The 27,086-nt window shown below is 44.7% G+C and overlaps 1 protein-coding gene across 2 annotated transcripts in view; it reads right to left on the bottom strand.

Annotated features, from left to right (window-relative positions):
• Positions 1 to 27,086, bottom strand: part of Fhl2 (four and a half LIM domains 2) — a 68,234-nt gene that overhangs the window by 10,304 nt on the left and 30,844 nt on the right. For both annotated transcript variants that reach the window (XM_090336077.1, XM_090336078.1), the window contains exons 2-3: positions 13,539 to 13,722; positions 98 to 272 (exon numbers count right to left, since the gene is read on the bottom strand). In XM_090336077.1, the coding sequence (XP_090192203.1) occupies positions 98 to 272; positions 13,539 to 13,694 (331 nt within the window). In that variant the 5' untranslated portion in view covers positions 13,695 to 13,722. The remainder of the gene's footprint in view (positions 1 to 97; positions 273 to 13,538; positions 13,723 to 27,086) is intronic.

The following is a 27,086-nucleotide window of genomic DNA, read 5'->3' as shown; positions in this document are numbered from 1 at the left end:
GGCGGAGTGCTCTCCTAGCAAAGGCAAGCTCTCTGATTCCCCTCTGTGATAAGAGGCCCTGTGGCATCTCCTGCATGAGGGTAGCACGCATCCTGACCTGGCATGATGGTCTTCTTGCATTCCTGGCATTTGGCCGAGTACTCGTTGGAATAGCAGTCGGTGCAGAGCAGCTGGTCCTCCTTGGCCGCGAAGGGTTTGTCCACCAGTGAGCTCTTGCACTGGGAGCAGTGGAAGCAGCCCTCATGCCAGTGCCGCTCCTTATAAGACAAGTCCTGCAGAGCCAGACACACAAGGCGGTCAGAGGGGTGTATGCAGCAGAGGGCAGGGGGTGTATGGAATGTCTCACTGCTAACCCCATCCAAGGGCATTGTGCAACCTACAGGGGCCAGGAGAAATGAGGAAGAAAGCCTGTGGGTCTTCATGCACTGTGACAGCCAGACTGCTGAAATGTGCATGCAGGCAAGTGCATGTGCATGCGTGAAAGGGACAAACACAGGCATAGATGCTTCTGAAAAGTGGATGAAAGTGGAGTTCCCTTATATGTTTTCTGTAAAGAGAATCAGAAAGTGGACCACTGTGGTCACAGACATGGAGGAGAAGCCCTGGGCATTGAGACATTCACGGAGTATCTTGACAGCATGACCCTAGGTTAGCTGGTGGGAATGCGGGTGGAGAGAGCAGTGAGGAGAATCCCTGTGACGGGGCACTGGCTTCGTGTGGCCTACTCACAAATAGGCAAGGAAGTTCCGGGGAGACACAGAGATGGGGGTAGAGATGGAATTTGGAGGGCTATGTGTCTGGCTGAAAGGGACACACAAGCCAGAAGCTGAGTTGAGAGAGTTCACAAGCAGGTGCATCAGGATGCAGGCGCCCTTGTCATGGATTTTAGTGCCCCCTGAAGGCCTGGGTAAATGAAAGGAAAGCTAGGGTGTAACAGATGAATGACAACAGGAGCAGGGAGAGTCTGCACTGGGCTGTATCCTTGGCACAAATAGGGCATAGATGAAAGAGGCATGGAGGAAACAGAATCCTAGGTGTTTAGCAAAGATAAAAAGACTAGTAGTTCCCATCTGGAATCCTAGACACTGAGGAGGTTGGGGATCCCTGTTCAAAGCCAAGCCCAGCAGAAAACTCCCAAGACTCTTAGCTCCAGTTAATTAGCAAAAAGCTGGGTGAGGAGGTGTGCCTCAAGCAGTCGAGTGTTGGCCTTGGCTAAGGAAAAAAAAGCTCAGCAGCAAATCACAAAGACCTAAGTTCAAGCCCCAGTACTGGCTCCACAAAGAAAAAGGAGAGGTGGAGGAGGAGGAGGAGGAGGAGGAGGAGGAGGAGGAGGAGGAGGAGGAGGAGGAGGAGGAGGAGGAGCAGGAGCAGGAGGAGGAGGAGCAGGAGCAGGAGGAGCAGGAGGAGGAGGAGACAAAATAAAAAGCCCAGGAGGAGAAAAAAAGAGGTAGAGAAGGGTGAGGAGAAAGGTAAATGAGCCCAGGAGACAGGAAACTGCTACTCAATGACTCTTGACCCTGCATGAGGAACAAGAAGAAAGCTTTTCATCTTTACATGCTTAAAACCACATATGGCCTTTGAACATACCAATACAAAATTAAAACTGGTCTCTTCATGTTTCACCTTGCCTTAGAAAGGCTATTGCTCTGTTGCTGTCCTAGCCATGATCCATTTATTAATGAGGCAGGGACAGAATTGAAGGCCCGTGGGTGGTTTCCCAAGCCAGCTTCCAGATGGAAGGCATCCTGAACGCTGTGTGGATGAACGTCAGACATCATCCCCCAGAGCGTCGCTGTTACCCATGCTGAAGTCACACCTGGGGTTTTGCCCAGTGTTGGCTGCAAAAATTAGCTCTTAGACTTGATTAGAAAGTCCTGAGACACCCACCCATCAAATGCTGGCCCAAATTAAAAGTTTTCTTTTGCTGAAATGCCACTGAATGTGTGTGTGTGTGTGTGTGTGTGTGTGTGTGTGTGCTCCCAGAAGTGAAAATTATTGCACTTAATCCCTTTGTATATGTTGTCTTAGCATAAAGAAAAAAAATTAAAAAATCTAAGTGTTGAATCACTTTGGAAAGAGAACCATCTCAAGCTGGCTGTGAGGGGGACTGCTTTGTGCTGGTCCTCTCTGTGGTGCTTTCCCTGCCTAAAGGCTGGCTTCCTGAAACATCTTTAGGTAAGATTATTGTGGGTGCAAACTGATAACAAAATGAAGTTGATGTTGGGTGCCTATAATTCCAGCTATTCAGGAGGCTGAGACCCATTATCATGGCTCAAAGCCAGCTCAGGCAGACAAATCTCGGAGACTCTTATCTTCATGTAACTAGCAAAAACAAGCCTGAAGTGAAGGTGTGGTAGAGAGCCAGCCTTGATGAAAAAAGCTTAGGGAGAGAGCCAAACCCCTGAGTTCAAGCCCTAGGACTGCCGTGCACACACACAAATGAGTATGTGACAAGTGTAAAATGTTCTCAAAGCCCAAAGCCTGGCCTCCTTCCTGAGTGAGGTCTATCTTCCCCAGAGCCCAGAATTCTGGGTATCAGTGGGTTTTCTGACACCTCTTGTTAAAAACAGGGACATAGTCCACTGGACTAGCAGAGCCCTGTCAGCCTGTGGGGATCCCAATTGTAGAGTCTATGCACTGGGACATGGGAGGGAAGAAGAGGACTCATCTGTCTTTTGTAGTTGTGTGTGTGTGTGTGTGTGTGTGTGTGTGTGTGTGTGCACATGCATGCCAGTACTGGAGCTTGATCTGAGGGCATCACATTCCCCCTTATTATTTTTTTCCTCTCAAAGCTGGTGCTCTACCACTCAAGCCACACCCTCACTCTCCAGCTTTTTGCTAGCTGGAGATAGGAGTCTAATTAGATTCATCTCTCTGGGCTGGCTTTGAACCATGACCCTCAGTCAGATCTCAGCCTCCTGAGCAGTTAAAAGATCACAGGTGTGAGTCACTAGCACCTAGGAACGGGCTCTGTCTTTGGTATTTTAATCTTTGAAGTATTTTTAGAAATTTGGAAGAAAAGTCAGTGTTCTATCCATTGCTTTGATAAGTCCAAGACTAAACTGCTTTGACTTTTGCTTCTTATGTGAGATCATCACAAACTGCCAAGCTTGTAACATGCACAAGGATGCCATTATTATTCAGAATGGATGCCCTTGGCTTCCAGTCTCTCTGCCCAGCAAGTGTGAGACCTTGAGTTCAAACCCCACTACTGAGGGAGGGAGGGAGGGACGGAGGGAGGGACGGAGGGAGGGAGGGAGGAAGGAAGGAAGGAAGGAAGGAAGGAAGGAAGGAAGGAAGGAAGGAAGGAAGGAAGGAAGGAAAGGAGGGAGGGAGGGAGGGAGGGAGGAAATTGACTGCAAGGTTGTTCAGTAACAGCTCAAAAACAAAATGAAACATACAATAACAATATATCCAGAAATCTCACCAGTGCTAAGCCCTGCCATGTAGATATTGCTATTAATGCCCAGAGAGGTCCTGCATGCCTCTCCCAGTCCCACAGGGGCAGTCGTTAAGAGAGGCTTCCAGCTCAAATCCTCATTCAAAAGCTGTGAGATCCTGGTCAGACTTGAGATTCTCATTGCTTTAGAAAAATGTATCTTTCATAAGACCTATTTGTACTCAATGAAAAAAGTCAGAAACAAGGACTTCACAAGTTCTAAAACCATATTTCCTGTCTAGATGTAAAGCTCCCCTGGTCAGACTGAATAAAGGAAGCCTGATGAACATGTGAAGTCCTGTCTACCAGAAACACTCAACAGCCTAATTCAGAAAGCCTGAGTACTCAATAGTGGATTGGAATCATGAGTTGAAAAATGGAATCATATTCTTAAAAGTTTAATTCTATATGGAGAAAGCAGAACAGCAGCTACTTAAAAAACTAAAAACAACCGAGTATTGGTAGCTCACACCTATAATCTAGGCCACTCAGGAGGCTGAGATTTGAGGACTTAGCAGAAAAGTCTGAGAGACTCATTTCCAATTAACCAACAAAACAAATCTTTAAGTGGAAATGTAGCTCAAGTGGAAGAGCATCAGCATTGACTCAGAAATCTTCAGGGACAACATCCGGGCCTTTAGTTCCAGTTCCAGTATTGGTACACACAAATACACGATCGGGTTTGATGGTTACATAGTAAGTAGAAAACGTATCTTTCTGGTTAGTTGGGTCCCTTGAGATAAGGTCTCATATGAAGTACTGCTCTGTGTGGCAAAACCTGAAATCTTTCACCAGTGAAATCACTGCCTGAAAGAGGGAGAGAGGTCAGAGGCCCCTTCTCAAAAGAAGTCAGAAGACAATGGAAAATGAGCTATGGTTTCAGGGCAGTGACTCTGACCTGAAACAGAGGGAACACCAAACATGATAAGGCCTGGCTGCTCAGTGAAAAGAACAGAAGCATACGTTCAAGGAAATTTATTTGCTTTTGGGAAATAACCTTCAAAAAAGCTACTCAGGAGGCTAAGATTGGAAGGATTTCTTCAAGATACAAAGGGTTGAAAAGTCTTGACTCCATCTGTAAAAGAACTAGCAAAAAGCAAGTTAGAGATGTGGCTCAAGTGGTGGAGCACTAGCAGTGAGTAAGCAGAATAAGCAAGCAAAAGGTCATGGATTCAAACCCCAGTACCCCCCTCCCCCCAAAAAAGAAAAAAGGAAAGAAAGGTTGTTGGGAGGAAACTTCAAGGATAATCTCATGAAGTGGAGAGTAGGTATCAGTCTGTCCTGGTTAGGGTCTCCTGGAGAAAAATGTAATTAGTGAATTGGTAACCAGGCTCTCAACAAAACTGGCTGAGATGCCCCTGTGGGGCACAGACTTTATATAGAAGCCTATTTTCCCCCCCAAATCCTATTTTTTCCACGGGGGAAGATTAGCATTTGAAACTGACTTGTGGACTGACATTTGACATTTGAAACTCCCCCTCAGTGTGGACACTGCCCATGTCCTATAAACAGAAGCATCAATGAAAGACCTTTGAGGTCAGTCCCCAATCTTGATTGCACCACACCCCCTGCCCCCACTAGCCCATACCAAGGCTATTCCTGGTCTCTGGAACCCACTCCCCCAGTGCTACTGCTCATTCTAGTCCCTCTATAAAGATTTCCTAATCTGCTTCCAGCACCCTTCCCTGAAGGCTGAAGTCCAGGGAATGCTGGGATATTCCTCCATGCACCGGAGGAAGCTGGGTCAAGGGCGTGAGATCTAAGATTATATAAGAAACATCAGCTAGAGCCCTTTGCACAGCTACGTTCTCTTGACTTGGGCTGCTGATTGTGGAGCCTGCTTAGCTCATCGGTAAAGTCCACCTCTCCCTCGGGCACACCCAGACACAGTCCTGCATGCATATGCATAGCTCCTGGGCTCGCTTTCCTGCATGCATCTGCACAGTTTCAGATCCACTTAGGACATTTGATCATTCTCAGAGGCTTCTGACAGAAATTGCAACCTCTGATGATGTTTGATGGTGTACCATAAAAAAAAATACTCCCTGAACTGAGGACTCACCCCTGTTGGTGGTGGGTCCTCAGTAGGAACAGAACTGGACCTCTCCCCTGTTCCAGCTGGAGCTGGTGATAGTCTCCTAGGCCATGCAGACTACAGGGGACCCTGAAATCACCATGCCTTACTAAATGACCTTAGAGACTTCTGAAGTACATGGCATTCTGAAGGTGAAAACTCAAGAGCCCTACAGCAAATCCTGGTCCTACCATATATATCAGCTGCAGGACAGAGAGCAAGTTGATCTGGGAACTCACCCAAGAAACAGAAACTATTGGTTGTTACACACATAAACCATTCCTAACAGTTGCTGATAGTTGGAAACTGCTCAGTGAACGTTAGCCACTGTCCCAGTCATAGCAAATCATGGAGTCAACTCTGAACGTCACTTGCCACAATTTCCTGATAAAGATAACAGAAATTCCTGAAGGATTTGCCTCCTCCTTCTCCCAATCTTCCTATGTATCTAAAGATGGACTACAAAGGATTCAGTCCTGCCTTGTTCCCCCAGGTCAAGAGAAGCACCAGGGGTCCACTCATCCGCTTGTCCCCAGGCAGGTCATTCATTCCCATCATGGCTTAGCTGAAAACCCCCTCACCGCAAGCTGAGCATTTCACTCTGGGCCTGGCTGCTTCCTTGTGAAGACCTAGATAAACCAGATCCCAAATCCAGTCCCTCTCGCAACCTCCAAACCCACGGGAAAGTCTGTGCTCCTCCCTGGCAAAACAGCCCTAGCCTGTTGACGATAGAGTCTGGTTTATTCTTTTTTCCATTCTCCTCCATTTTCATAAAAACTCCCTCCCTCCCTTGTTGGTTTTCCCTCCCTTGCTGGTTTTTAGAACAAGTCTCTCACTGTATCGCCAAGACTGGCCTCAGTTTCTGGCACTACAGATATGTATTACTTTGTCAGGTTAATAATTGTAATTTCTATCATATGACAGCTCTCATGATTATAACTTTACCCTTCTGCTTTTATAAAGCGCTTGTCTTCTCTCTCTTCCCTCCCTCCCCCCTGTTCCTCTCTTCATATTCTCTCTCTCTCTCTCTCTCTCTCTCTCTCTCTCTCTCTCTCTCTCTCTCTCTCTCTCTCTCTCTCTTTCTCTCTCTCTCCTTCTCTCTCTCCTTGTCCTAGTCATGGGGCTTGAACTCAGGGCCTGGATGCTGTCCCTGAACTTCTTTTGCTTAACGCTTACACTCTACCACCTGATTCACAGGTCCACTTCCCATTTTTTGGTAGTTTGCAGACACGCATCTCACAAGCATTCTTACCCAGGTTGGCTTCAAATCACAGTCCTCAAATCTCAGCCTCCTGAGGAGGATTACAGGACTGAGCCACTGGCACCAGATTGTGTAGTCCTTTGTCATTTCCATTAGTCTTTTGAATCTCTTGTGCCCATTTGGGGCCAGTTGTACAAAATAAGAATCTGCCCTTTTATCTTCTCATGCATGAACAAATTTATTTTAATAATGCTGAAAAGCTGTATTTGTCAAAGCCTTCTCATTGCCCTTCTGTCTTCATTGACCCAACAAACTAAACTGTGTCCCTCTTTTCCATTTGGCACAACAGCACCTTTCTAAGGGGTTTCAACATGATAGAGCAGTCTCAGTTTTCAAACCTGCTTCACACCTCCTTCCTTCCTTGATTGACCACACTGTGATCAACCCGAAGACTAGTGTGGTATCAAGTAACCATTTTCATCTCCCATTCACAGTTCTTAGAAGATTCTTCGCTTCCGTTATCAGTACCATGGCATCTTGGCAAGTTTAACTTCACTATATTTTTAGTACAAGTAGCCCTGAGTATCTGAGGGTTAAATATCCTCAGATTCTTATGGAAACTGCCCAGACACTTTACAACGAATGAGTAAGCCAACAAATGTGGTACCTATGCACAATGGAATTTTACACAGCCATTAGAAAGAATAATATTATGTTATTTGCAGGGAAATGGATGGACCTAGAACAAATCATGTTAAGTGAGGTAAACCAAGCTCAGACAGACAATGGTGCAGGTTTTCTCTCATATGTGGAAGCTAAACCTAAAATACACTGGAACATATTAATTATACACACACAATGAGGCCATAGGAGGATACTCATAGAAGAGGAACACAAAAGTGTAATACCTATGTACATCTGATTATATAAAATAATATTTATTGAAAAGAATTCCAGGAATGGAAATAAGAGACTTTTTTGCTACCGTTTTTGTTTTCTTTTTCCAAAGGGGACTAAATTCAGGGCCTCATCACTGTCCTTGGGCTTTTTCCTCAGGGCTAGAGCTCTACCACTTGAGCCACATCACCACTTCCAGCTTTTCTATGTATGTAGTACCGAGGAATTGAACCCAGGTCTCTGTGCATGCTAGGAAAGCACTCTAACCACTAGGCAGAACTCCCAGCCCCTGTTTTTGTTTTCTTTTTTAACTGCTTGTTCACTTCTCTGTCTTTGGAAGGGTTAAAGGGGGCACAGAAATGGAAGGACGAAAGGCTGACAAATGCAGCTGAGGTATTCACTAGAACCTGTGTTGAAAATGAACTATATAACTTGTAGGTGTTAAAACTGGGAAGGAATGAGGGAATGGGTGACATTCCAAAAAGAAATGTACTGTTTACCTTACTTATATAACCTCTCTGTGCATCACTTTTATATTAAAAAAAAGTTTAAAACTATCCTCAGGTTCAGTTAACCATAGATTAAAAAAATACACAAAATTGCTCATGGTATGGGGGGGCCAAGGACAAGAGTGACACTGACCAAAACACATTGTAGTCAGAAATCGACATATTGAATCAGAATCCCTTTGTGTGCATGTTTGTGTGTGCATGTGACTTGAAATCAGGTCCACAGTACTGCCCCTTAGCTTTTTCACTAAAGGCTGCCACTCTACACCGTGAGCTGCATGCAGCTCTACTCCAGTTTGGGGTAGTTAATTGAAGAGTCTCACAGACCTCCCCACCTGGGCTGGCTTTATACCTTGATCCTCCTATCCCAGCCTCCTGAGTAGCCAGACACAAGGTTAGGTTCAGTGATACAGCACAGGTCTGTCTTGCTTGGGCCTTGGGTTCATCCCCAGTACACAAGAAAAAAAAAACTAAAAAATAGAAAACTAAAGTCCTGTAGAGACAGATTTCTAAAAAGGAAGAAATCTCTTACACTTCCAGAAAAAGCAAATACCATGGCTAAACTCACGCTCTCAACAATGCCATAAACTGCTGGAAAATGTTGATAAACATGGAAGATTAGACCCAGACACTTCTTTTCAGATTTTCTATTTTTTTCTTCCTCAGGAGCATTCTGATAGGACATGCTTGTTGCTTGATTCTAATTGTGCCCTGGTTGAAACTTCGGCTGAGACTTGGGGTGGGTGGAGTAAATAGTCTGAAGGGACCTAAGCCCCTTTGCAAATGGACTTGATTCTGGGAATCAGAATCACCTCAACTGCCACTATTTCGCTGGAGATATTTGGCTTCCTTTCAAATCCATACCATGTCATTACTTTGTAAGTGAAATGTCAAGCCAGTCACTCCCATTTTGAAAAGAGAATCTGTGCTCTAAGATTGTCAGGCAGCCAAGATTCCAGCTGTGTGTTCTTGCAGATCTGTCCAAAGTCTGGAAGAATGGCCAAGAGTGGACAGGACAGCTCTCACTGGGCCACCTGGCCCCGCCCCACAGGCAACATGGATGTGAGCCCATTCAGTTTCCCTGACAGTCCTGTATGTGGCATTCCCAGTCTAGGTCACAGAACTTGTTGAAGGTGAAACCAGATCTAACTCTAGACATCTTAGCTCAAGGCAGACTCCTGCCTTCAGTGTGTATTGTCACTCTGGAATACTGTCCACCTCAGTTCTTGTAGTACCTGGAAGGTGACTGGTTTCATAGTCCAGGTAGTCCTTCTGGAACCCATCTGGTCAAATTCATTCTTAACTTTAAGGACCTTTTCTTTCTTTCTTTCTTTCTTTCTTTCTTTCTTTCTTTCTTTCTTTCTTTCTTTCTGTGTCTGTCTGTCTGTCTTTCTTTCTTTCTTTTGTTCTCTCTCTCTCTCTCTCTCTCTCTCTCTCTCTCTCTCTCTCTCTCTCTCTCTCTCTCTGTTTCTTTCCTTCTTTCTAGTCCTGGGGCTTGAACTCAGGGCCTAGTGCTGTCCCTAAGCCTCTCTGTACTCAAGGCTATAGCACTACTACTTCCAGATTTTTCTGTTTATGTGGTATTGAGGAATCAAAACTCAGGCTTCATGCCCACTAAGCAAGCACTCTACCACTAAGCTGCAGTTCCAACCCCTTTAAGGACTTTTCTTGATAAATTTTCACCAGACACATATTTTTCTTCTACGGCAAGATATTTAAATGTAAACATTGACCATTCAGTCACTATCTATAGTTTTGTTTTTCATAGTTTCAGATAACTGGCCAATTAAGACCTGAATGTATTCAGTGAAAAATTCCAGAAATTAAGACTCCCTAGGAATCACACTTCACCTCATTCTGAGAAGCTAATGAAATCTTGAGTCATCTCACTCTGTCCTAGGTGAGATCACCCCTGTGTCCAGTGTGTCCATACTGTATATGCTATCTCCCCTTCACTCACTCAGTGGCCATCTCAGTTATCCATTGGAGTGTAGGGGTGTCACAGTACTGGTAAGGTTTCAGGAATCCATTGGAGCTCTTGGAATGTGCCCTCATGGGCAAGGAGTCCACTGCACATATATTGTTAGGCTTATTATTACAAACTTCATGAACCAATTCTATATGGAAAATTTAAAAATATGACTTACTCATTATGACTTAAAAAGTCACAAAGCCATTGGGTACCTGTAATCCAAGCTACTCAGGAGGCTGAGATCTGAGGATCAAGGTTCAAAGCCAGCCCAGACAGAAAAGTCCATGAGACTCTTATCTCCAATTAACCAACCCCAAACTGGAAGTGGAGCTGTGGCTCAAAGAGGTAGAGTGCTAACCTTGAGCACAAAAGTTTAGGAACAGCACCCAAGCCCTGAGTTCAAGCCCCATTGCCGGGGCCAGCCGGCAGCAAACCAGGGTTCGCAGATTGGGGTTCCTGAAATAGGGGGCAAGGACTAGGAAGAAATAGAAGAGAGACAGACACCCGGGGTCCGGGATGTCCGCAGTCCAGGTAAAGACTGCCGTGTTTATTTTTCACTCCAGCTTCTTCCCTCCTTCAGACCCAGGGAACCTCCAGGTGTTACATTCATATGGTAAATCTCAGGTCATTTACATACAATAGGGCCAGAAAACAATAAGACAATAAAGCCATTGTCTGATGCAAATCAAGGTACAGTTTGATTCCACTCTGGCTCCCAACACCCCATAACCAATTAAAAAAAAAATCACAGAGCCCTAGATAGGTTCTTCCTTTTTCTACGCCTCCCTCATCTGTCCCTCCCCCCACACTCTCAGATCTCTCTGGTTCATCATGTAGAATGTCATACTGTAGAGTAACTCAGCACATCTTCAAATATAAATCTGGGTTGAAAAGTGCAGAGATTACCTCCTGAGTTTTGTAGCAGCTGAATTGATTTTGGCCCCACAAAGCCGATTCGTTTATTTGCTCATAAATGATGAATCTTACAAATCACAGTGGACACATGAGAAGTGTGTTGGTTTTGTTTTTACTTTGGTCACTGGTCAAGCCTGACTCAACACACTCTTTTCAGCTGGAGCTGTTCTGATCAGCATAGCTATGTCAAATGTCTGGGTTTCTTACCAGCTTAAATATTTCTTACCCAGGTAAAGCATTTATAAAGTAACTATGACTTCCTCCATGATGCTTTCACTGGGAAAACTGATAAGGAGACACAGAGAGGCTTCTGAAAGCATATGAAAGGAAAAACAGGAAAGTTTTCAGAAGGAGGAAGAACGCTGGAGTCTGTAGCTTCACCACTGACACTGAGCAGGCATTCCCATTCTCTCTTTACAGGTGTGGAAAAAGAGCACAGAGGAGTGAAAGAGCTGGCTCAAGTTCACACAGCTAGTGAGACACTCAGCCTGGTGTGCAGCTAAGGCCATCTGGCTGGTGGCTCAACTCTTGTATTTGCTTCAAGTGAAAAGAGACTCCTATCATTTGGATCTTAAATGTCTCTAAAGGCCCATGTATTAGCTTGGTCCCAGAGTGGAGTTATTTAGAGTGAAGCCTCATGAGAGACTCTTAGGTGACTGGGGCATTGGGGGACCCTGGCTGCTCCTCTTCCTCTCTTATTTCCTCAGTGGTGATAAAAACAGTTCCAGCTCTGGGACATGCTTTCTCCATGATATACTGGCCACTACATGGAGGAAAGCCAACATAACACTTTCTCTTTTTCAGTTAATGATCTCACAGGATTTTGTCACAATGATGAAAAACTGGCTAATAAAAAGACAAAGAATGTTTCTCAGGTATAGCAAGCGACACCAGCCAAATCTCAAGAAAGGATAGTTGATCTTAGACCAGCCAGGTCACCTTTTTCTCAATGCTCTGTATATTTTAGTTTTCAGGTTAGGACTGCGGAGTTTCCTTTTCTAATCCTGTATATGCCCCTCCTGTTCGAAAGCTAAGCTCTCTACAGCTTGGTTTTCAGTGACACAGGTCCAGAGTTACACTTCATGTTCAGAGCAACGGTCAGCATCTGCACTTGACAGAAACCTGCCTTCAACCTCTAAATTCCTAGCAGCAGGAATGGACGGGGAAGCCTCGCAGGAATGAGGTGATAGGGAGAAGGAAGATACACATACAGGGCCTGTTGGTCTCCAGCAGCACACAGCCTGCGTCAGTTCCTTCAGCAGGTCTGTCTTGATATTTTACAGTCATGGAGGAGGGCAGCAAAGACCCCAAAGAAATATGAAGACATGGAAGCAAACCATAGTAAAATGGATTAAGTCTGAGTCCACAAAGCTGGGAGTCCCTGGGAAGATGCTCACCTGGCTCCACTCTGCAATCACTTCTGTGATTCCATTTTTTCACAGCTGTTTTGCAGGTAACTAAAGATACCAGACATCTGATAGACACAAATGGACCCTGTTGTAATTTGAATCTGGAATGACCCTCAAAGACTTGTGTGTTAAAGTCTTGGTGCCCAGGGTGGAATTAATAAGAGGTGATAGGACTTTAAGAGGCAGAGTCTGCTGGCTGCTGGCGGCTCACACCTGTAACTGCTTTGATAAGACCCCAAAACAATGCAGTCAACTGACCATTGCCTGAGACCACTCAAACTGTAAACTAAAATAAACTTCCTTTTTTGTGTGGATCATGGGGCTTGAACTCAGCCTAGGTGCGGTCCCTGAGCTCTTCAGCTCAAGGCTACCACCCTACCCTTGAGCCAAGCCCCACTTTCTGTTTTGTAGAGGTTAATTGGAGATAAGAGTCTCAGGTTCTTTCATGCCCAGGCTGGCTTTAAACCTTGACCATCAGATCTCAGCTTCCTGAGTAGCTAGGATTACAGGCGTGAGCCACTGCACCCAGCTAACTCTTTCCTTCTTGTAGGCTGTCATTCCTCAAGCCTGCTGTCACAGTAACAGAGATCTGACTAACACAGAGTCCTTGGCATAAGGATATGCTGAGAGGTACAGATTAGGATCAGACACCCCCACCACTAGTCAGGGAGGAAGCAGCTACTGCTGAACCAACTAGGAAGATAATAATTCCGCATTTGTACACTACTAACAAAGCAGAAGAAGGTAGGATCTGTTCTCTCCTCCCACTAAAAGAAAAAGAGCCCCAAGTACCTCCAGGATTTTGGTGCTTTTGTGTATCCACTTATTTAGGAGCTGACTCCAGTTTTTTGTGTACACATCCATTCATTGAATATTTACGGAGCAGCACCTGCTCCCAGTCAGTCATCAAGAAACAGACAGGGGAGCACTGCCCTGAAGAAAGGTACAGTGTTGGCGGGGAGTGAGGGACGATAAGGACACTAATAATGAGAACAGGCCTGTGACACTGAGCATAGACCTGCTAGTGTCAGGCACCTGAGCAAGATGGCAAGGGCATGTGAAGGGTTCCAGGGCACAGAAAGAGTTGCCCAGGGGGGCAGAGGAGGGCGTGAGGGGAGCTACCTTGCAGTCACAGCCGATGGACTGACCACACTCCTCACACGTGTTGGCATAGAGCTCCTCAAAGCAGGCCACGCAGTGGGGGTTCTCCTCCTTCAGGATGTACTTCTTGCCAAACAGAGATTCGTTGCAGTGGTGGCAGTCAAAGCGCTCAGTCATGCTGACACTCACTTCGTGTTACAGCAACCTGTCAAAAAGAAGAGAGATGGGGAAAGGGTCTCAGTGAGCACTTGTCACCAGTCATAGAGCCAAGGCGTGAGCTGGGTCCCATCTGTCTGTCCTGTCTGACCCAGCCAAGGGTCAGGGTGTCTGTGTATGTGCACGCCTACACGTGTAGATGCGCGCGCACACGTGTGTGCGTGTGTGCGTGTGTGTGTGTGTGCGTGTGTGTGTGTGTGTGCGTGCGCGTGTGTGCTTGCTCACGTGCACACCTGGATTCATTCAACTCAACCTTGCTATGCTCCTAATTAGTAAAACACTTTTCATCCATTGAGCATAGTTTTCTGTTTGAATGTCCTCCACTTTATTATTTTTTTCAGGTCTGGCTGTGTGCTCACTACCAATGTGTGACCATGTCTTGCTTCTTTGCTCTCTACCCCAAAATAGAAAGCCAGGCTTAGAAACAATAGGTCCAGTTCTATAAAAAGATTTCCCACATGTTCCCCTTTGTGATTCATGAATCTGAACAGGAAGAAACTGATGGTGGGGTGGTGGGGAGATGGCGGACAGGGAAATTGGTGATTCCATGAGTGGATTGACCTGGCCCCCAACTGTGTATCAGGAAGTATAATCTGCCCCGAACACTAAAGAAACGCCACAGTTCCTCAGAGAGTCATTTCTCCCAATAAACGGCCAACACCTTCATCTTCCCAGGTCCCCAGAGCACAGGTTAAAGGGAAGGGCTCCCTTCCAGGAATAAGGATTAGCACCTGGTCAAAATGCAGAGGCAACTGCCAGAGGCTCTGCAGGCAACACCTCCAGTGTTACAAAGATGAGTAAGAATGTGTCTCCAGACACGTCCCAGTTTTCCAGGATGGGAATACAAGATGGACAGAGACAAAGGGAAGGCCTGAGGGGTGAGGGCTGGGAAGTTAGTGGGTCTCACCTTCCATCTCTGTAGATTATCTAGATTAAAAAAGTCCATCATGGGCCGGAAGTTTGGCCTAGTAGCAGAGTGCTTGCCTAGCATGCATGAAGACCTGGGTTCGATTCCTCAGTACCATGTACATAGAAAAAAAAAAGCCAGAAGTGATGCTGTGGCTCAAGTGGCTCAATGGCAGAGCTCTAGCCTTGAGAAAAACCAAAGACAGTGCTCAGTCCCTGACTGCAAGCCTGGGGACTAGCAAAAACAAAGTCCACCATGGGCAGGGTACGGTGGCTCACACCTATAATTCTAGCTGTGATCTGAGGATCACAGTTCAAAGCCTGAGCAGAAAATTTCTTTTTTTTAATTATGTTTTTTATTCTCGGGATAATGTATAGAGGGGTTAAAATTACATTTGACAGGTAGTAGGTGCATTACTTCTCACACATTGATACCCCTTCTGTCCCCATTTCCCTTCCTCCACCCACCCTAAACATGTTTTTCCCCCTTCTCTTTCTTATTTCAAATAAACAAATACATGTATATACAAAACACCAGGTAACAAAGTCAGATACAGTAACTATGACATTAAGGGCAACAAAAGAGAAGAGAAATAACATTAAGAACAACACACAAGATAAAGCTCTTATTTCCATATCCTAGAGATCCTTTCATTTGGTCTCGTTCTATATTACTTTATGTACCTAGGTTTTGAGCTATTGTAATCCTCTGCTAGGAGAGTCCTAGATGTGTACTCATTATTATAAATGAGGGAAACCATTGGGTCTATGTTCCTTTGGGTCTGGCTTACTTCGTTTAATATGATTTTTTCCAAGTCTTTCTATTTCCTTACAAATGGGGCAATGTCATTCTTTCTGATGGCAGCATAGAATTCCATTGTGTATAAATACCACATCTTCTTGATCCAATCATCTACTGAGTGACATCTGCATTGTTTCCATTATCTTTGCTATGGTAAATAGGACTGTAATGAACATCGTTGTGCTAGTGGATTTAGAATGTCCTTTATTTAGACGTTTGGGTAAATGCCAACAGTGGAATTGCTGGGCCGGTCATAGGGGACTGAGCAGAAAATTCTGAGACTCCTTTCTCCAACTAATCGGCAAAATGCCAGAAGTGAAGACAAAGTATAAGTGTTAGAGCTTTTAACTTTGAGACTTTGAGCTCAAGTCCCAGTACAAGAAAGGGGGGGGAAGGGAGGGAGAGAGGGAGAGAGAGAAGGAGGGAGAGGGAGAGAAGGAAAAATGAAGGAGTTTACTACAAGAAATAAATGCTTTGAAACCATAGGGTTGATACTTTTTTTTTTTTTTTTGCTAGTTCTAGGCTTGGTCTCAGGGCCTAAGAAGCATCCTTAAGGTTTTCTCAGTGCTAGAGCTCTACCACTTGAGCCTCAGCACCACTTCTGGCTTTTTTCTGTGTATGTCATACCGAGGAATTGAACCCAGGTCTTCCTGCATGCAAGGCAAGCACTCTACCACTAGGCCAAAGTCCCAGCCCTGATACTTTCTTTTTTAATCTTAGAGTTGTGCAAAACAGTATGAATATCATGCATCTTGATCAGTATCATTCCTCCTTATCAAGGACTGATTCTTCCTTAAGAGACATTTTCTTAGGTGACAATAATTAATTTGCTAAAAGGAAGACATTTTGTAAGCTGTTGAAAAAGACACACTGGCTGTAACTCTGGGAAAATGCTTCATAATTCAATTTCTAGTCATTTCAAAACATTGGAGGATGAACTTCCAGAATTAGATACTCAGATACATATAAAACATTACTGCATGGTTTAGGTTTATAGCAAATTTAATAGTGTTTATCAATTTTATGCTCTTGTATATACAAAGTTATGACAAGCTTAAGCTGGGAAGGGAATATCTCTTGAGCATTCGTCCTCCAATATTTCTGTGTTTATAGAGTACTTTTTCTTCCAGGACTATTAGATGTGCAGCTGTGTACATGTGGCCAGATCTCTTTTCTTTAATCGCTCTTCCTAGAGTTAAGGAAAACACTGTCTGAACATTCTTGTGATAACATCACAAGAGGGGCTCATGTGCATTGAACTTTTGTTCAGAAACCTAACATATGGCCACGTTTTTGTAACCGAGGTCTCCTGAGAGGCCCACAGAAGATCCTAGGCTTTCTTGTAACCCTTCTGTTACTAGTTTTGAACTTGGCTTTCACTGACATTCCAGTTGACATTTGTCCTGCCAATAGAGGTATTTTTCCAATAAAGGCTGCCATTTAGTTGAAGGAGAGAAATGAATGAGAGACTGCCTGTTCCATTCACACAGAGGAATGATGATTTGGAAGTTTGACAGCTAGAAAGAAATCCTGAGATCATCTACAACTACCTCATTTTCGACAAACAAGCCCAGGAGTAAGGAGGAAACAAGAGTCACCTCAGGAGCTCGCTCCAACAGCTGTTGCACTTAGAGGAAACAAACTCCCAATCTTTTGTTTGTTCCTTTGTGTGCTGGTGCTGGTGAGGGTTGAATTCAGGGCTTTGAATTCTTACTTTAGTTTTTTTTCACTCAAGACTGGTGTTCTATCAGTTGAGCCACAGATCAACTTTTTGGTAACTTTTTGGAAGATAATGGAGCTGAATCTCATTGTTTCGCCTAGGCCAGCTTCAAATTGTGAGCCTCAGATCTCAGCCTCCAGAGTAGCTAGGTTATAAGCGTGAGGCACTAGCACCCAGTAGAACACTGAGCCTTAATCAGGAGTGTTTCCTTGTGGCGTTGGACAAGTCCTAGCCCTGTGGAGGAAAAGAGGCCACCTGTAGACTGTGCAGCCACTTACAGGAGCACCACATCCATGTCTGCAGCCTGTGAGAGGCACCACTTCCCTCCAGGGTCATGCTCAGAGGATCCCCTATGCGGTGAACGCCTTTCTACCTTCTCTAATGCTGTGTGTCCCGTGCAGAAAAATAGTCCAAGGGTGAAACCCGAGCATAAGCAGGTCTCATGGTATGACCGCGGACCCCAGGTTCTAACAGGAATAATGCAGCAGTTCTGACTGCCTAATTAGAGGGTCTAATCTGGCTGATATAGGCCCCCATTTCTACACAATCACTTCTAATTGTCATGTTCCTTATCTCTACTAATAGATCACAATATCCAACTGCAATATCCAACTGGTAGGGTGTAGAAACTAACTGCCATCACGAAATTGGAGCACAGCAAAAGCACTTTATCTAATAAAGCCATCCTACGGATCTGCAAAGAAGCACACACACCCCCGACAGCCACAAGAAATAATCCCTCAACTAATGACAAAGCTGCAAGCTTTCTTGGGTCACACAGGGTTGATTCAAGCCCATCCCTCCTATAATGCTACCGAAGAGAAAATCCTTTTTTGTTTTTTTGAAGGAGAAGGTAGGGTTTGAACTCCAGGATCTCCCACTGGCTAAGCATGTGTCCTACCGCTGAGTTCTATCTCTAGCCCCAGAAGATTTCTTTTTGGAGAATTGTATAAAGTTATGTGATCAACGTAAGCCTTCTTTATTGGGAATATACATATATATACACACACATTATATATGTGTGTGTGTATATATATATATACATCTTAAAGTAAGCACTACTTAAATTTTTTTTATGATATGAGGCTTGAATTTAGGGAGTGGGCTCTATTCCTTACCCTTTTCACTCGAGACCTGCTCTCTAACATGGGAGCTTCATCTCTGCTTCTGGCTTGTTGCAGATTATTTGGAAATATGAGTCTCATAGTCTTTCTAGCCCAGTCTGACTTTGAACCACGATCCTCATAACTCCGTCTCATGAGTAGCTAGGATTATAGACATGAGCCACTCTGGAGCATTGTTTTTCAATTTTATTTTAATGTACACAGGATTTTTTTGAATCCTAAAAACAACCTATTTGTTCAAGCAACATTGGTTAGTTAAGCTGGAATCACATGCTAGATGTCAGGCAAAGTGCTGGAGATAGCAAAGGTGAGAGAGAGTCCAGGCTTTCTGCTCAGGGACAGGTGGTCTAAGAGAGGGAAAGCACCGTATACCAGAATGCAAACCTCCATGCCAAGAGCTCAGGAGAGACACAGATCTTAGAAGAGCAGGAAGGAGTTCTGGGAGGGAGGGGCAGGGCTGACTTCCAGGAAGGGAAGCATCTGTGCTGGAAAGGTGACCAAGTGATGCTGGAGCTCAAGGGACAAGTAAGCAAGGCCATGGAAATGAAAAACAGGGTAGAGGCACATACCAGGAAGCTGGAAGGGCTGCTGGCAGGGATAAGAAGAGATACAACCAAAAAAAAAAAAAAAGACAAGAAAAGGGCCCAGAGTCTGGGTGCTTTGTTCATGGACTTGGGTGTTTCCTGTAGGTAACAGGATTCTGCTTGCCTTGTCCTGCAGCCTGCAACAGCACCGAGCTGAGGAATGAAAGCAGCAGGCTCTAATAATTATTTAACTGCATGGAAGCCACTGGGCTACCTAAGACAGGAACAGGAGGATGGAGGTAAGGACCAGACTGGAGATTAGTGACTTCTAAGAGTCAAGAGTACAGGTTTGAATGTTTTCTCCGAAAAAAAAAAAAGAAGTAGGAGAAATGTAGGGTTCCTCCCCTCCCACCACCCACCAATGGCACACAACCTACTTACCCTCTGAACCCTACACCCGCGCCTTAAGGTTATATCAGTCTTCCCCATTACCTGGCACTCAGGAATGCTGTGAGGACTGAGTAGGGGCATGCAGGGAGACGAACACTAGGTGTGGTTGCTGACTTGGTCTTCACTGAGTCAAATTCAAATTACAGTGTCCCAGAGTTCTCCCACTTACCAAGGAAAACATCATCCTGATGTCTCTCCCCCTACACTTCGCTGTGAGCAACCAGGAGTGTTTGAACCACCTGGACATTAAGGGCCAGGCTTGAGGTCAGGTGAGGCAGGCACCAGGAGCAAGCTCCAAGGATTGGAGGTGATCTAGTGAGGCCTTGATCTCTCCATCTCTCATCATCCTGGCCTCTGGTCAGTCACAAAATACAGGTTCAGAAAACGAAGGATCCAGGATGTCAGGGCAAACTACATTACAGATAAAATCAGACAAGTCCACGGATTTCTAAATGTGGTATGTAAATCTTTAGACTTAAAAACAGGCAAGGTTTGGGGCCAGGAGTCTGGCCTAGTGGTAGAGTGCTTGCCTAGCATGAACGAAGACCCGGGTTCGATTCCTTGGTACGACATACATAGAAAAAAGCTGGAAGTGGTGCTGAGGCTCAAGTGGTAGAGCTCTAGCCTTGAGAAAGTCCAAGGACAGTGCTCAGGCCCTGAGCTCAAGCCCAGGACTGGCAAAAAAAAAAAGGCAAGGTTTGAATAAAGGAGAGTATGTATTATAGCGACGAAGAGAAGAGTGAACAGAGAAAAAGGGAAGGAAAATAAAAGGAAAATAAAGGTTTAGTGGAAAGAGGTTGGGAAAAGGGGTGCATGAGAGAGAGTAGTACACTCAGAGCTAGAAATGCTGGTGTGGAGGGATAGTTGTTTTGAGAGAAGGTCCTGGCTTTGAACTCCTGATTCTCTCATGGGATACTAAGAGCACAACAGTGTGCCACCACACTCAGTTTGCTTGTTTGTTTTTAGTTATCAGAAAGATTTCCTGAGTACTGAGGAAAGGGCCACACAGTAGATAGCCTCTTCTTGGCCAAATGGCCAAGGTCTGTGACTATGGGGCCCATCCATTCCAAACTAGAAGTCTGTCCTTTCTTCTTTCTTTCTTTCCTTCCTTCCTTCCTTCCTTCCTTCCTTCCTTCCTTCCTTCCTTCCTTCGTTCTTTCCTTCCTTCCCTCCCTCTCTATCCTTCTTTCTTTCTTGTTGACAATGGGACCTGAAATCTGGCCTTGAGCCCTGTCTCTGAGATTTTTTTTTTTATGCTTAAGGCTAGTGCTCTACCACTTTGAGTCACAGCACCACTTCCTGGTTTTCTGGGGGTTAACTGGAGCCTCACACCTCGTCTGGCTTCAAACCATGATCCTCAGATCTCAGCCTCCTGAGTAGCTAGGATCACAGGCATATCATGCCCCTTTTAAAAATTCACATCCATACTTCAATCTGATGCCCACGGACCATTTTCTTCTTCCTGTACATATTCTCAAGAGTTTCTCTGTATCACTCTTGCTTCATGAGGAAGCTTCTGATATAGCTGTTTCCTAAAGAGAAAGTTAGAACATCTCCAAGTCCTTTTCACAGCACACGCAAAAGCAGCTCAGTTAGCCAATACCTGGACAAAACTATGCGGGTCTTCCCTTTTCTTTTTTTTGCTTTCTTCTCTTGGGACATGATCTCACGATGTAGGCCAGACTTGTCTCAAATTTAGCATCCTTCTACCCTAGCCTCCAAGTGCAGAGATTATAGGCATGTGTCACTACACCCAGCTTCACTATGTTGACCTTTAAATGCCAGGCACCCAATGGAAAGTGCCAGTGCCATCAACAACCAACCAGAGTTTTTAAGAGAGAATCAGTAAAACAGGTACATAGTATTCTTTACAAGAATGTATTACAAAAATGCAATATGTGTGTGTGTGTGTGTGTGAGCGCACGCACATGTGCACACACACACACACACACACACGCACGCTGGTACTAGGGCTCTACCTCAAGATTCAGTCTCTTGTTCCTTAGCTTTTTCACTCAAGGCTAGAGTTCTACCTCTTGAGCCACAGCTCTGCTTCTGATTAATTGGAGATAAAGTTTCTCATGGGTTTTTCTGCCCAGGCTGGCTTTGAACTGTGATCTTCAGACCTGTTTCCTGAGTAGCTAGGATTCCAGGCATGAGCCACTGGTGCCCTGCTAAAAATGCAATGTTCTTATGACATCATACCACATCATAAGCACTGGGCAGGTGGTAGTACACGCCGCTAAGATCCCATCAGCAAGTAACACACACAAGGCCTTTGCAGAACAAATGAAGAAAGAAATGCAAACGCCCTGGAGTACAAGCATGAGAGCAAAAAAGAAGACAAAAAACATGAAACATGTTATGTGCACAATCCACACTACATAGTAAACCCCGAAAGTAGTGTGGTTTAGCATCTGGTACCATTAAAACTGCTACTATGACAGATCCTGAAGTTTATTCTCTCTGCCTCCAAACACCTTCATTCCTCTTCCCAGACAAACTGCAGCTTCCACAGCAGGGAGAGCTTTCTCTATTGTATTTGGACTCTGAACTCAAATGAACACACACAATCACAGAGTTCATAAGGCCTGGCAGGTCAAAAAGCAAAATGCCAGCCAGGAGATACTTTCAGGATCTGGGAAGAATGCCTACCCCACAGCATGGGCTCTGGGCCAGCTAGAGCCCTGACTGCTCTGTATAGACATACTAAGTCTCTAATCAAAGGTGCTGTGCCCAAACCCAAAGTCAGGGACTCACTTTCCGGATGTGGTGAAAGGATACATGTACTAATTTGTTTTCCTCGGAAACAAATTAGATTCAGTAGATACTGAATAATGATAGCAAGACTTCCCCCAGCACTGTTCTCTTGAGTCTTTTCTTTCAAGTAGAAATTCTGTGTGTTTTTCTGTTTGTTTTTTAAAGGAGAGATCATTAGTGCAGGGGATGCTGCTGTATCTAGAAATGGAATAATGTGTCTGGAATTCACCCGAAACCAACTTCATGCCATTTGGACTACATACCATGATAGATTGTAAGGTCTAAGTTTGCCCATGCTTACCACTGTATACTTATGGGTTCATTTAATGATCCCTTATTGAATGTATCTACTGGTAAGGAGAAAGGATGTATTATTATGCAGTAACTTTCAAACTAGAAATTCTTGACTTGTTTAGGAGATTTCTAAGATACATTTTGTGTGAGACAATACTCAAGTAAGGTATGAATTATTGTTTACCTTGCAATAGTAAGACAGGAGAAAATAATAGAAGTCAAATTTCTCATCTGAATCCATGAGTGAAAGAGTAGTTACACTTGTTTTTTGAGATGCTTTAGACTGTTTAATCCAACCAGTGAGGGCGTATTGAGTAATAAGGACATCCCACATACAGTGGTAGGTACTGGGAACCTGAGAACAAACACACAATCTCCAAGGAGTCTTGGTCTAGGCTGGAGCTCCAAAAAATTTAAATCACCTTTAAGATTCTATCTTGTCAGCTAATCTCAAGACTTGCCATTTCAGTAGATACAAGACGAACACAGTGATTCAGGCCAGAAGGGCAGGCTGTCTCAAGTTCATAAATCACTCTGGCATGGGGACAGAGACTCCACCCAAAGACTCCCTCGCTGGGAGCATGTGTACAGGTGAGCATGTCCCTCCTCCATCAGAATGAAAACCACCTGATCTCCTTCCTCACTCTCCTATTATCTCGACCTCCATTTCCCACGACCCTCCCCAGATTGGCCTTTTCTCTGGTCTCCTCTGACTTTTCACAACAACCCACCTCCGGCTCTTCCTTCTCATCAAAGGCCTACTCCATGGTGAGGTTGTCATGGCAACCGTATCCAGACTGCCGAGCTAGGCTCATGCACTTCTTCCATTCCATCGCTGATGCCTGATTCAAGAGTTTCATCATCCCACACCGGTCTATTTTCTTCTTAACAGACAGTCTCAATATTTGCAGGCTCCGAGGATACTCTGACTAATTCTACTTTCCATCATAGGGCGGCTGCTTCTCCTGATGGCACTGATACGCCTTGCCTTCTTCAGTCCTGTAAGCACTGAGGAGGAGGCCCTGACGTCCCAGGCCATAGCAGAGCAGGCTGGCTATGGCGCATGAAAGCAAAAGACAAGTGATGCCACAAGAAATGCCCAGCTCCATATTGAGAGGCACTATGGCTCAGCCCCAATACTGACCAACACCTCTTAGCACATTGTTCACTTTATGGCAAAAGGAGGTGGGGCGGGGGAGGGGAGGAGAAACCATAGCCTATCAGGAAGCAACAAATGAGAGCATTTAAACTGGTACAAGTAAGAGCTGGGGTGGGGTGGGGGTTTACAAATGTTACTGAGGAGGTATTTAGGAGAAATTGAACTAGTAGCAGATAAATTGCTTTTTGCACAAATGGTCCATGCTTTAGAACAGTTTAACTTGTGATTCTGTGTGTGTATGCTGGTACTAGGGTCTGAACTCAGGGCCTGAACTCAGTCCTTTAGTTTTTTTCTGCTCAAGGTTGCACTCTACTACTTGAGCCATAGCTCTGGCTTTTTACTAGTTATTTAGAGATAAGAGTTTCATGGGGGCGGGGAGTTTGGCCTAGGAATAGAGTGCTTGCCTAGCATGCACAAAGACCTGGGTTCAATTCCTTGGTACCATATACATAGAAAACAAGCCAGAAGTGGTGCTGTGGCTCAAGTGGTAGAGCTCTAGCCTTGAGAAAGCCCAAGGACAGTGCTCAGGCCCTGAATTCAAGGCCCAGGACTGGCAAAAAGAAAAGTCTCATGGCCTTTCCTGACATGGCTGGCTTTGAGCCTTGATTCTCAGCCTTCTGAGTAGCTTGAGTTATAGACATAAGCAACCAATTCCAAGCTTACTTGTGATTTTTTTTGTCTTTTTGACCATAGTGGTGATACAAAAATTATCTCCTTTCAGTAGAAAGAACTTCAAATTTTGAATGTTTGTGTGTGTGTATGTGCACACATGCATACTAGTAGTGAGCACAAAAATCAGGGCTTCATTTTCTTGGTTAGCGTTTCCACTCAAAGCTGGTAATCTAATCACATGAGCTATACCTCTACTTCTGCTTTTGTTTCCCTAGTTAACTGGAACTAAGTCTTACGGATTGCCTTCTCAGACTGGCTTAAACTATGATACTCAGATCTCAGTCTCCTCAGTAGCTAGGATTATAGGCACAAGAGACTAGTGTACTGCTAGAAGGAGAAGTTCGTAATATCTCTAGTCAGCAGGCTGGAGATCTAGTAGAGTCAAAAGTTCCAGTCTGAACAGACCCATGCTGAGTGATGTTTCAGGCCCAGGCCAAAGGTAGAAAGGACCAGTGTCTCAACACAGTCTCTCCCTCTTACCTTTTAGTTTCTTCTTCTATTTAAGTTTTTAATAACTGGCCTAAGGGTCCCACAGACTAGAGAAAACAGACTGTTTTACTCAGAAGCTAATCTAATCTCATCCAGAAATTCCCTCATAGTTGACCAAATATCTGAGCCAATCAAGTGGACACATCACAGGAGGGAATGTTGAAATCTGTAGTTTAGGATGACAAAAGAAATTCACCTGACTTCCTAGTGTAATTCCCTGTGAAATAATTGATACATGTAGCTTTGATTAAGTTATTATTACAACTACACAGAAGTATTCAATATCAAACCTTTTGGTTCACCAGGCTCCAGGAATTTTTGTATACACTTCCTGGAAGCTGAGTCAGAGAGTAGTCTGCCTATTACAACCGTGAATGGATTCTACCTGAAGCACACTAACTCCACAAAGAAAAGAAACGTATTTGATCATAGTTCTGAAGATTCTAGGGCATCAGGTTGGCTCTGGCTAGGACCTCATGATACATGGCAGGAATAGGTAAGATGGAGAGATCACACTGTCAAAAAGAAGTGACTGGGGTCTCACAATCCCCACCAAAAGCAATGATATCCCAACTGACCAACTGATCTCTCACCAAGTCTCACCTCCTAACACTGCCACCCTGGGAACCAAGCTCACAATGCATGAACTTTAAAGATCAGACCATATCCCAAGCAAAGAAGTCCTCCTTACTTACAAATGAGGTAGCCTGAGTCAGACACTGGGAAAAGGCCTTTGGTACAAGGCAGGAAGAAAACCAGGCTTCTTGATGCTCTATATAAAGCATGGCTTTTTTGTGGGGGGGGGGCAGTTCTGGGGCTTGGACTCAGGGCCTGAGCACTGAAGTATGGCGTTTTTGTCTGCAGTCTGTGTATCTCTCAGTACTGGATATGGTTTGACAAGCAAATTTTATGTCAAAGCATGCAGCAGAAGGCCTCAGTGAGACATTTAGTGTTTCTTTTTTGTAAGAGTTAAGTGGCCAGAAGCTCAGTGGTCAAGCTGTCGCAGTAACAATTCTCAGAGTAGGAAACCTTGAAAAAAAGTTGGTTTGATCTCTGCATTCCATTTAAGAATGAGACCACTAAATCGATATACACAGCCTTAAAAACTCCACCACAAGAGCATCATGGTATCTGTCTCCCCAGTTGAGGAATGAGACACCAAGACATAGGTGATGAGGCAGGTTGATGGAAATCCCAAATGGGTATGTCGGCTGCCTAGCTCCAGGTGTGTGTGTGTGTGTGTGTGTGTGTGTGTGTGTGTGTGTGTGTGTGTGTGTGTGTGTGTGTGTGTGTGTGTGTGTTGATGTTGTACTTGTGAGTGTGAGACCTGAAACGAGGTTGAAAAGCGCCACATAGAAGCTGCTCACCCGAACTGTGCTTCTCTGAAAGCACATATTAACACATGAGGGGATGGAGAAATTCCCTTACCTATATTGATGGATACGCTTACCAATTTGGGGTTGGTTCAGCCTGGAAAATTTGTGAAAACTATCCTATTCCCACCAGCACAATGAAATATTTTCCACTGAGTTCTGTTCTACTGACACTTTATGGATTAGGAGTTCTTGTACATGTAATATTTGCTACAAATGGTTTTTTTGTTGTTGTTCAAGTAATCTTCCTGATACCATAAGCCCCCTCCCTTAATGTATTATTATAAAGCACACATGCAAACCCAATCAGCACCAAAAAATGCGAGGTTCATTTAGAATAGTGTGTTGCAGACAATTCTTCTGTTAATAAGCCCAATCTGGGTCTTACTCTTTCCCCAAACCATGCAGGGAGTGCAGGTCACGAGCTGCCTGTCCTGGAAACAGAGTTCACACTTTTCACCCAAATGGTTTTGCCTAGGTCCTAGGGACCTAAATGGGGACTGGAGAATGAATGTCGCACCCTCTTCATTTAAAATCCTAAATAACAAGTAACAGTTTTGCCTGGCAACCGATTCCACGATGGGAACCTAAACATCAGAATCTTTCCTTTTTTTTTTTTTTTTTAAACTTCGCAGGTGTTTTTAAAATTTTGGCAGGAGTCCAAGTGAGCGGTAACAGAGCAGGTGACTGGCAGTCACCTGCTGGGTTTGAATCAAGGTCTTGATTCTGTCTCTTACCTCTCTCCTCATGGTTGGTACTGTACCATTTGAGCAACAGCTCCACTTGCAGCCTTTTGCGGGTTAATAGGAAATAAGAATTTCACACTTTCCTGCCGGGCTGGCTTTCAACCTTGATCCTCAGATCTCAGCCTCCTGAGTAGCTAGGATTACAGGCGTGAACCACCAAGGCTCCCATACTCTACCCAAGGGACCTGCCTGTGCCAGCTGGCTCAGTAGTCAGGCCAGGAGACAGAACGCAAAACAGTGGTTAACCACACTCAGTCTTAGTGCAGTCCTGGCCCAGCGCTCGTCCCAGGGTTGTTCAGCCCAGGCCGGCCACCCCGCGGCCCCTCATCCCTCC

Source organism: Megascapheus bottae, chromosome 7 (assembly GCF_031878675.1).
Source record: "Megascapheus bottae isolate mThoBot1 chromosome 7, mThoBot2.hap1, whole genome shotgun sequence".
Lineage (NCBI taxonomy): Eukaryota > Metazoa > Chordata > Mammalia > Rodentia > Geomyidae > Megascapheus > Megascapheus bottae.
Note: the sequence above shows the minus strand (reverse complement) of the source record. Positions and strands in the feature narration are given on the sequence as shown.